At 43.4% G+C, this 12,242-nt stretch overlaps 1 protein-coding gene across 1 annotated transcript in view; it reads left to right on the forward strand.

Moving 5' to 3' along the window:
- The window catches only part of LOC126355819 (serine-enriched protein), a 238,020-nt gene that overhangs the window by 200,999 nt on the left and 24,779 nt on the right, over positions 1 to 12,242 (forward strand). The window contains exons 6-7 of the mRNA XM_050006265.1: positions 3,045 to 3,176; positions 10,783 to 10,965. Of these exons, the coding sequence (XP_049862222.1) occupies positions 3,045 to 3,176; positions 10,783 to 10,965 (315 nt within the window). The remainder of the gene's footprint in view (positions 1 to 3,044; positions 3,177 to 10,782; positions 10,966 to 12,242) is intronic.

A 12,242-nucleotide genomic window follows, 5' to 3' on the forward strand; every position in this document is an offset into this window, starting at 1 on the left:
AGGGAGAAACTTCATTTGTAGCTGTGAAACATGCACAGAAGACAAATATTAAATGGGATACCTGGTACAACATGGGCTTTGTATGTTTACGTGGATTTTATTAATGATTTGTGATACATCTTTATTTATATATGAACTCCTTTATGACCATAATACCTTCATTTTGTTTCCGCATTGTCCCATAGATTGTTAGACTACAATTTAATTAACGCCCTGTTTCAAGTTAATTGATAACTGTCGAATAACGTAAAAATAAATTAACTATTATTAACAGAACCACCTCTAGGCTTTACAATCTAGAAAAGAGAGAAGAAACTTCTGTTGCTCTCCGTCAGAACGGCAACTAAATTTCATAACGATATATTGCCAACTAGTCGAACTTACTCACAAGTTACGGTGACACTTTCGTACCAGGAAACATAGTAAACATCTGTCGACATTTAATTTACATATTTATATTTTTACAAAATACATTTTGGAAATAGTACAACAGGTAAATAAAATGCATCAAACTGTCTTCACAGCTAATCAAAGACGTTAGCACTACACTTCCGTGGAACTTTTACTCAGTAAACCTCTTGGAGCACTTGAGGCGCGTCCTTAATCAGTAGCTTTAGCGAGCTGCCACCCATATCGCACTTAACAATACTATTTTGAATTGAGCCTATCACCATCCGTCGGATACCCCACCACATGTCAGAGCAACTCCCACTGTTGCGAGATACTGACTTAACATACTTTGAAAAGCCAAAGAAACAGGTACACCTCCCTAATACCGCGCAGGGCCCCCACGAGCACGTGGGAAAGCCGCAACGTTACGTGGCATGGACTCGACTAATGTGTGAAGTAGCGTTGGAGGGAACTGACACCATGAATCCTGTAGGGCTGTCCATAAATCCGTACGAAGGGGTGGAGATCTAATCTGAACAGAACATTGCAAGGCACCCCAGGTACGCTCAGTAATGTTAATGTCTGAGGAGTTTTGTGGCCAGCAGAAGCATTTAAACCCCGGATAGTTCCCGGAGGCACTCTAGCAGTTCTGGACGCGTGGGGTGTCATACCATCCTGCTGGAATTGCTGAAGTCCGTCGGAATGCACAGTGGACATGAATGGATGCAGCTGATCAGACAGGATACTTACGTCCGTGTCACCTGTCAGAGTCGTATCCAGACGTATCAATCACTCCAACTGCACACGCCCCACACCATTACAAAGCCTAGGGCAGCTGGAACAGTCCTCTGCTGACATGCACGGTCCAGGGATTCATGAGGTTGTCTCCACACCAGTACACGTCCATCCGCTCGATACAATTTGGAACGAGACTCGTCCGACCAGGCAACATGTTTCCAGTCATCAACGGCCTAGTGTCGATGTTGAAGGGCCCAAGCTAGGCATAAAGCTTTGTGTCGCGCAGTCATCTAGGGTACACGAGTGGACCTTCGGCTTCGAAAGCCCATATCGGAGATGTTACGTTGGATGGTTCGCACGTTGAGTATTTGTATTGAAATCTGGAGCAATTTGCGGAAGAGTTCCTCTACTGTGACGTTGAACGATTCTCTTCAGTCGTCGTTGATTCCGTTCTTACCGGATGTTTTTTCCGGCTGCAGCTATGTCGTAGATTATACGTTTTGCCGGATTCCTGATATTCACAGTACACTCGTGAAGTGATCTTACGGGAAAGTACCCCCTTCATAGATACCTCGGAGTTGTTGTGTCCCATCGCTCGTGCGCCTATTATAACACCACGTTAAAACTCAGTTAAGTCTTGATAACCTGCCATTGTAGCAGCAGTAACCGATCTAACAACTGCGCCAGACACTTATTGTCTTATATAGATGTAGCTGACCGCCATATTCTGCCTGTTTACATACCTGTGTGTTTGAATACGTATGCATGTATCAGTTTCTTTGGCGCTTCAGTGTATAATACAAAAAAGTCTGACTCCTTTCAATAGAAGTCTCTTATTTTCTTAAACTTTTTGTCACCTCAGGCCTTTCACTGCAGTAATAATTTCTAATTTAGGGTGAGTTATTACAAAATACGGTAGTGAAGCTTGTTAATATTCTGGTGGAACGATACAAGAACAGTAATGCAAAATAAGATGACACCGGCACTTTTATTGTCGGTTATAAATAGCAGCGGAGTCAATCGTGCAGAGAGGTAGATCCTAATGAAATGCTGTAAACCAGTAGCGAGAGTGATTAGGAAACCCCCTTCTCCGTCGCATCCCCTTCCCTAAAAATTAATGTCTTATTTACATGGTGGTGGGGGCGGCCCCTCTATAACACCACGTTAAAACTCAGTTAAGTCTTGATAACCTGCCATTGTAGCAGCAGTAACCGATCTAACAACTGCGCCAGACACTTTGTGTCTTATATAGATGTTGCTGACCGCCATATTCTGCCTGTTTACATACCTGTGTGTTTGAATACGTATGCCTGTATCAGTTTCTTTGGCGCTTCAGTGTATAATACAAAAAAGTCTGACTCCTTTCAATAGAAGTCTCTTATTTTTTAAACTTTTTGTCACCTCAGGCCTTTCACTGCAGTAATAATTCCTAATTTAGGGTGAGTTATTACAAAATACGGTAGTGAAGCTTGTTAATATTCTGGTGGACCGATACAAGAACAGTAATGCAAAGTAAGATGACACCGGCACTTTTATTGTTGGTTATAAATAGCAGCGCAGTCAATCGTGCAGAGAGGCAGATCCTAATGAAATGCTGTAAACCAGTAGCGAGAGTGATTAGGAAACCCCCTCCTCCGTCGCATCCCCTTCCCTAAAAACTAATGTCTTATTTACGTGGTGGTGGAGGGCGGCGACTCGCCGCAGTAAACGTCCGGGAAGTGCACCGAGGCTTAAGTTTATTGTGAGTGCGGGCACTGACATCCTTAGTTCATATGAGGCACAGTACGGTTGCTAATCTTAGTGAGAGCTGCCTACCGAGGATGAGGTCTGAAAATGCTAATTTTACCGTCTTACGAGTTGCGATATTGAACCTTGCTTTCAGAACCACTTCTGACGCCTTTCCGTGCTGTCAACAGGTGCTGGAGTTCGTCGACGAACACGGGAACGAAGTGCTGAACCTCGGGTCGTTCACGCTGCTGCCGCAGCACGTGGTGCGTCTGATCCTCGCCAGGGACGAGCTGAGAGCTGATGAGTTCACCAAATTCCAGGTCTGTGACTCCGAACGCCAGAACTTGAAAGTGTGACTGTAGCCCTACCTCTACTAGTGTAATTTGCTATGGTTTTTCTCTATGTTGTCACATGTAATATACCCCAAGAGAACAAGAAGACTATTCAATTCTTTTTCTAAGATTTTACCCAGCGGTTAAACAGAAATGCAGAATGAATAATATTATACTGCAGCTAGGACAACTCAGTTCCAATTTCATTTAGTGGTTTAAAGCATGTACTAAAGGTCGCCAGCCTATCCATGCTCTAAAAAAATGAAGTATTGGAATATCAGAAGTATGAATTTTGCCTACTTTCTTAGTACTGTTTGATTTTGTTCTACAAATGAATATTACTCCACGTAAACAATGTTGGTGCAGACACTGGAATGTCATTTCGACTACTACTCCCTTATACCTTACGTTTTTAAAAGAGAAAAAAGCATAGTACATAACTTCAGGGAACCTAAAAAAATTAGCGAGGGTGGACATATAGAATACCATTTTCTATAATAAACAAACTTAAATACTAAAGCACACATTTTTGTATTGATCATTTCACTTCACGAAAGCCTGTTCCTTACTGGAATTTACTCTCAAAAGCTATTATTCTTTAAACTAACTCTCTATTGTCATTTACCAGATTCTAGTGAATTCGCTACACTCTGATTGAAATTTACCTAAGCAAACTTTTACTATAACACTTTGCAATTGGTAAGAAAGCACAAAAAAACAATTTAAATGGTGCCTTTTTATATCAACTTGGCACTTCTGAAGTTTATAAAATAGGATACTCGGATTCATGAAACATCAGGAACGGACGCTATACAGCTGTATGATTAGGATGAATTAATAGCGTCAAACATTTTCGTTAAAGTTAAAGAATAATTATCAAAAATTTTCTATAAAAATGTATTGTCCGGTGGCTGTAGCTTGGGTGTGGCGAACAATTACCCACAGTACGCCCTGCAAGTCTCTTGATGTGTGGGCTTAATTTCTCTTCTTGGCGTCGTTCAATTCTACATACAGTACCCCAACAACTCGCAGCTGTGCCATAAGCTGTTTGCAGTCTCCATGCGAGGCATTTTGTGCGAATTTGCAGGCAAAGCTTCTCCTGCTCCACAAAGGTGTTGCCTCAACCACTACTGCCTACAGACTGTGTGTGAGTTAACTTCCCGCGCCTGCTCTAGGTAGCGCGCCTACTCGCCCTTGCCACCTTTTCCACTCCCCAGAGCCACTTCCGTTTTATAGCACAGCACACTTGCTTTTACATAACACCTATTTCTTATATTGTTGCTAAGCGTGACCACTTCTTAAATTGTGAAATTTACATTAACATGGATAATTTTTACACACAAAATATTTCTAAATATGAAAGATCATCAGAAAATTATTTAACATAATAAACAATTTACATAGTATTTTACTTACATTACTCACATACAATACAAAGGACTTCAACCTCCAGTATAAGACACTTTACATATGCAGAAGATATAGAAAATATAGTACCAATAGTGAAAGTAAAAAATTATAAAAAATTGAAATAAACAAAAAAAAATGTTGCGGTATCACTTCTGTAGCTTATATAACATGAAGTAAAAGCTACTGTTAATGTTACAACAGTGTTGTCACGATTAAGAAAAAAACGGCAGTACAAAATGTTTGCCCATATATTCACTTGCTCAAAATAAATCTGCTGGTTTATAGTCATTACGTATCTTGTGTGTGTGTGTGTTTGAGGTTTACGGGCGCTAAACAGCGTGGTCATCAGCGCCCAATTACGTATCTTAAACCAGCTTGCAAAACTTCCCTATGGCATAGCGTGAACATCTATCAGGAAAACTGGATAATTCAACTTGTTAGATGTCACAGTACCCTTGGGTGTATTTCAAGGGAGTGTCGCTGTCCATGATGTACTTACAGTAACGAGCCAAAACATTATTTATGACCGTTGCACGCCGCGACATTTGATGTCTGCCGGCGCTGTGGGCACCTGACGAGGTAAAAAAAGCATGCAAGCGGAGCAGACACTGACGAGGGGTCATGCTAACGAACATATGGGCTGCGAATGGGATAGAGACTTTGACAAATGTCGTGGGCATCTATTGGAAGATGTGAAACGACATCGAAGCTACCACTAGACGCTAAATGATTCGACGTCTGCAACTCTTCGCAGAGCTCCGTGTTCGGAGACTTGTCTGCTCTCTAAAGTAGGACAGAGTGTGATCTGTGGCATCTCTGTCGAACGAGCACAACGCCGGTGCACGCACAAGTGTTTCACAGCAACCGTTCAACGTACATTGCTGAACGTAGGAACTGCGCACCAGACCACCCCTACGAGTTCACTTGATGACCCAACGATATCGTCAGTTGGGACTGCAGCGGTCACTGGACCTTAGGGATTCGACTGACGATCAATGGAAACGTGTCGGCTCTTCGGGTGATACATTTTTGTTACACGAGGTCGACGGTCATGTCAACAAACGCCGTTCACCTCGATGGCTGGTGGGAGCGTTGATATGCAGTGGGAGATATTCTCCAGCACTTGCATGGAACTTGTGGTAGTAATTGCAGACACTATGAGAGCTGGGCACAATCTGTATCCGTTCATCCTTGATGCCTTCCCCGACGGCGATTTCATCTTTCAGCAGCATAACTGTCGGTGTCTCGGAGCCACAACTGTGTTACTGTCCTTTGGGGAGCATTCTACTGAACTGTCGCTGATGTGTCAGTGAGCAAATTCGTCTGATGTAAATCCTGTGGCACCCATCTTGTCGCTATCGGACGCTATCTTCGCGTACACATATCAGCGGCCCTTTATTTACGCATATTACGTGACTCCTGTGTAGATATCTAATGCCACATACCTCCAAAAACCTACCTACATACTGTCGGATCCCTAACCCGCAGAATCAGTAAAGCATTTCGTCACAAAGACGGACAAACAAGCTAGTAAGGAAGTGTTCGTAACTTTTTGGTTCATCAGTGTAAATCACACGTCTATAATGCATAATGTTCGGAACTTCATGATATTATTCTATATATAGTAGACACTGAGATCTGAAAGAAAGAGGTGCATTTGACCCTTCATCACTGCTCACTTTTATTCACCTCTGTATGAGACAAACAAATTTGAAGTAACATTTATAGGGACGAAATAATAGCCATAATTCAGCACTCAGTAACCGCCACATTCCGAAATGGAAACACCCGAAACCTCCAAATAAATTTAAGCTTCAACTTATTGCTGAGAAAGATGTGCAAAATCATTTTTGGGACTTCTATGGACCACTTCTGCAACATTACCAGACAAAGAGATGCCCGCATCTCGTGGTCGTGCGGTAGTGTTCTTGCTTCCCGCGCCCGGGTTCCCGGGTTCGATTCCCGGCGGGGTCAGGGATTTTCTCTGCCTCGTGATGGCTGGGTGTTGTGTGATGTCCTTAGGTTAGTTAGGTTTAAGTAGTTCTAAGTTCTAGGGGACTAATGACGATAATGTTAAGTCCCATAGTGCTCAGAGCCATTTGAACCATTTGAACCAAAGAGATGTACATAAACAATTGTCATAGTGGCGTACGGCGTGATCAGAAACAGTATGAAAGTGTGGTGCAGGGGAGGTTGTGCTGAGAAACAACTATTTAGAAATAAAGTCGATAAGTTGCTCTGTTTTCGAGTCTTCGTTTGGTTTCTTCAGCGTAGCTGTTGTTTATCTAGCTGAAATTTATCACTTCCGAAAAAGGCACATTTCAAGTGATAATTTGCATTTCAGCAAGTGGTAACTCAATGTCTGTTCATTGCCGCAGTTAGAGGAAGCAAGTACTTCAAATTATGTGCGCACAACTACATTGTGTGATCAAAAGTAAACGGACACCTGGCTGAAAATAACTTACAAGTTCGTGGCGCCCACCATCGGTAATGCTGGAATTCACTATTGTGTTGGCCCACCCTTAGCCTTGATGACAACTTCCACTCTCACAGCCATATGTTCAATCAGGTGCTGGAAGGTTTCTTGGAGAATGGCAGCCCATTCTTCACGGAGTCCTGCAGTGAGGAGAGCTATCGATGTCCGTCGGTGAGGTCCGGCACAAAGTCACCATCCCAAAACATCCAATAGGTGTTCTATAGGATTTAGGTCAGGACTCCGTATAGGCCAGTACATTAAAGGGATGTTGCTGTCGTGTGACCACTCCGCCAAAGTCCGTGGATTATGAACGGAAAGCTGGCTGAAACCAGAGATAAAGTGTGCCGAAATTTTTACAAAGGCACAGACGGTGTTTAGAAAGGATAGATTGTATGCAACCGGAGGTGGCGTGTTTGTCGCTGTTAGTTGTACTGTTCGAGCAGATTGTTGTTTCCTTGCAAACGTCCCCATCCTTTGACTCAGGAATCGGGACGTGGCTGCACGATCCGTTACAACCATGCCGATAAGATGGCTGTCATCTCGACTGCTAGTGATACGAGGCCTTTGGAATCCAGCAAGGCGTTCCGTATCACCCTCCTGAACCCACCGAGTCCATATTCTGCTAACAGTCATTTGATCTCGACCAACGCGGGCAGCAATGTCCGATACGATAAACCGCAATCGCGACAGGCTTTAATCCGACCTTTATCAAAGTCGAGAACGTGATGGTATGCATTTCTACTGCTTACACGAGGAATCACAACAACATTTCACCAGGCAACGCCGGTCAACTGCCATTTGTGTATGAGAAATCGGTTGGAAACTTTCCTCATGTCAGCACGTTGTAGGTGTCGCCACCGGCGCCAACCTTGTGTGAATGCTCTGAAAAGCTAATCATTTGCATATCACAGCATCTTCTTCCTGTGGGCTAAATTTCGCGTCTGTAACAAGTCATCTTCGTGGTGTAGCAATTTTAATGGCCAGTGGTGTATGATCAAAATTGTGTCTTGATTATTCTCGTCCATAATGATTAGCTTTGTGAACCGTGACTGTGTGCAATGATTATTTATTTCTAATTTCTGCTATCTTGGAGTGATATCTGACAAATTAGCAAGACTATTCCAAAAGACAGAAGTAAAAGTCAGCTTCAGCGCCAACAACAACCTAAGTAGGAAGCTTAGTCACAGTATAAAACCACCAGATACAATCCGCCCACCGTTAGCTGAGTGGTCAGCGCGACAGACTGTCAATCCTAAGGGGCCGGGTTCGATTCCCGGCTGGGTCGGACATTTTCTCCGCTCAGGGACTGGGTGTGGTGGTGTCCTAATCATCATCGACGCGCAAGTCGTCGATGTGGCGTCAAATCGAAAGACCTGCACCAGGCAGGAGGTCTACCCGATGGGAGGCCGTCGTCACACGACATTTCATTTCACCACCAGATACAAGCATTGATACATCTGGTATTTACAAAATTACATTGGCTAATGTAATGAATATTATATCGGCCAAACAGGCACAAATTTCAGAACCCGATTCAAAGAACATTTAGACTGCTACAGGCTTGGTAAATGTAACAAATCAGCAGTAGCAACTCACATTAAAGACACAGGCCACCCTTTGAAAATCGAAGAAAACCTCGAAATTTCACATAAAATAGGAAAAAGTACTTGAATGGATATCATGGAAGAAATGGAAATCTTCATACATAATACAAAGCATGGAGAAATACAAAGCATGGAAATAACATTCTTAATGAAATAACCGAATTCAAAAACTCAAAATTCTTCAACAGTCTTAAGCCAGTTCTAACTCAATAGATTCAAGATGTGTCAATATAAATAATTAACTACAAATCTGTCAGTATCAAGAATATCGACACAGAACACCTGATAATCGATACAGACTCACATGCTACAGTCAGCCAACTTGTGTTGTGTGCATAACTTTTTCACGTGTGTCGAAGCAATTTGTGCATTGAATTACGTTGGCAATCAGTGACAAAATACAATGCGCAATTGTGTAATGTTAATCAGCAGCTCCGCCATTACATCAGTGATGCAAGTGAAGGAGCAAGATGATGAATTGTAAGCGATCAACAGTCATATAAAAGCCTTTCACCCTATTTTCGTAACACATATCTGAAGCAAACCTATCTGCATCCTATACACGCTGTGGTATACATAGGCAACCACAAAGAAGAAAATCAGCAGAAGACATCACTGATTTCGATTTCCAGCCATCCACTGCCCTCCTCCTCTCCCCCCCCCCCCCCACCCACCACTTACACACACAGACACACACACACACACACACACACACACACACACACACACACACACACACACACACACACAAATGAAACACCTGCCGCTACAGTAACAAACAACGGACAAAGATTTCTAGATTAATCTAGTTTAAGACTGTTTATTTTTAAATAACATTTCTCAGTATGTATGCATGTATAAACGCCTGAAGATGAAGAGAAAATGTTCGGTTCGCGTTGTATTATGTTAGATTAAACATAAAATGAAAAAGTGACTGGTAGGAGAAATTAGAAATAAAAACATCTACATCTACATACATACTCCGCAATCCACCAAACGGTGCGTGGTGGAGGGTACCTCGTACCACAACTAGCATCATCTCTCCCTGTTCCACTCCCAAAGAGAACGAGGAAAAATGACTGCCTATATGCCCCTGTACGAGTTGGCGGCAGTAAAATTGCACGGCAGTCAGCATCAAAAGCTGGTTCTCTAAGTTTCCTCAGTAGCGATTCACGAAAAGAACGCCTCCTTTCCTCCAGAGTCTCCCACCCGAGTTCCTGAAGCATTTCCGTAACACTCGCGTGATGATCAAACTTACCAATAACAAATGAAGCAGCCCGCCTCTGAATTGCTTCTATGTCCTCCCTCAAAACGATCTGATAGGGATCCGAAACGCTCGAGCAGTAATCAAGAATAGATCGTATTAATGTTTTATAAGCGGTCTCCTTTACAGATGAACCACATCTTCCCAAAATTCTACCAATGAACCGAAGACGACAATCCGCCTTCCCCACAACTGCCATTATATGCTTGTCCCCCTTCATATCGCTCTGCAATGTTACGCCCAAATATTTAATCGACGTGACTGTGTCAAGCGCTACACTACTAATGGAGTATTCAAACATTGCGGGATTTTCTTTTCCCTATAAATCTGCATTAATTTACATTTATCTATATTTAGAGTTAGCCGCCATTCTTTACACCAATCGCAAATCCTACCCAAGACATCTTGCATCCTCCTACAGTCACTCAACGACGACACCTTCTCGTACACCACAACTTCATCAGGAAACAGCCGCACATTGCTATCCACCCTATCCAAAAGATCATTTATGTAGATAGAAAATAACAGCGGACCTACCACACTTCCCTGGGGCACTCCAGATGGGACCCTCACCTCCGATGAACACTCACCATCGAGGACAACGTACTGGGTTCTGATACTTAAACTGTGTCTGGTGCTCAAAGGAAGAGGTATTTATTTAATGTCAGAAAAATCTTGTAAATGGGGATTGCTTGCAATGAGAAACACTGCCGTTGTGCCAAATTATAAAAAAATGAGAATATGAACTTGTTGACTTACATCCGTGTTTCAGCGACTTGCAGTACTTCCCGTTGATTCCTGTATGTGTGAGCGACCCTCATTGTCGGGCACTGGTTGCAGGCGGCGCTGATGTGGAGCAAGAAGTACTGCGACAACAACCCCAACACGGCGCTGAAGGACGTGATCGGCAACTTCCTCGAGTACATCCAGTTCCACAAGATCCCGGCCAACGTGCTGATGCGCGAGGTGCACCCGCTGGGCCTGGTGCCCTACAGCATCATCATGAACGCGCTCGCCTACCAGGTGCGCAACCTCTCCCTGCTCTCCGCCAGTCCCGGGTAACCAGTCTTCACTGCGGACTCCTCCACAGTAACCTTATTTTCCTGTAGGCTACTGACGGTTTACTCTGCAAATATTCTTGCCTTCACCGTTGCTACCTTACACTACAATGGGACACTACTATCTGTATAAGCGTTTCTGAAATCGCGTTCGATAGTATGAGAGTGCGTAAACTTTCTCAGCGTATTTTGGTACAGAGCCGAGTGGAGCGTCTGAATCAGAGGCTGAGCCGGTTCTGCGACCGTGTGGGCTGCAGATTCCTCGACTTGCGCCATAGGGTGGTGGGGTTTCGGGTTCCGCTGGATACGTCAGGAGTCCACTACACGCAACAAGCGGCTACACGGGTAGCAGGGGTTGTGTGGCGTGGGCTGGGCGGTTTTTTAGGTACAGAAAGGGCAACAGCCTCAACGGGTGCGGGGCAAAGTCAGGACATGCGGGGACCAAGCAGCAATCGGTATTGTAATTGTAAACTGTCGAAGCTGCGTTGGTAAAGTACCGGAACTTCAAGCGCTGATAGAAAGCACCGAAGCGGAAATAGTTACGGGTACAGAAAGCTGGCTGAAGCCAGAGATAAATTCTGCCGAAATTTTTACAAAGGTACAGACGGTGTTTAGAAAGGATAGATTGCATGCAACCGGTGGTGGAGTGTTCGTTGCTGTTAGTAGTAGTTTATCCTGTAGTGAAATAGAAGTGGATAGTTCCTGTGAATTATTATGGGTGGAGGTTACACTCAACAACTGAGCTAGGTTAATAACTGGCTTCTTTTACCGACCTCCCGACTCAGCAGCATTAGTGGCAAAACAACTGAGAGATAATTTGGAATACATTTCACATAAATTTTCTCGGCATGTTATAGTCTTAGGCTGAGATTTCAATTTACCATATATAGACTGGGACACTCAGATGTTTAGCACGGGTGGTAGGGACAGAGCATCGAGTGACATTATACTGAGTGCATTATCAGAAAATTACCTCGAGCAATTAAACAGAGAACCGACTCGTGGAGATAACATCTTGGACCTACTGATAACAAACAGACCCGAACGTTTCGACTCTGTATGTGCAGAACAGGGAATCAGTGATCATAAGGCGGTTGCAGTATCCATGAATATCGAAGTTATTAGGAATATAAAAAAAGGAGGGAGGTTTATCTGTTTAGCAAGAGTAATAGAAGGCAGATTTCAGACTACCTAACAGATCAAAACGAAAATTTCTGTTCCGAAACTGACGATGTTGAATAG

The sequence above is a fragment of the Schistocerca gregaria genome, chromosome 3, assembly GCF_023897955.1.
Source record: "Schistocerca gregaria isolate iqSchGreg1 chromosome 3, iqSchGreg1.2, whole genome shotgun sequence".
Classification (NCBI taxonomy): Eukaryota; Metazoa; Arthropoda; class Insecta; order Orthoptera; family Acrididae; genus Schistocerca; species Schistocerca gregaria.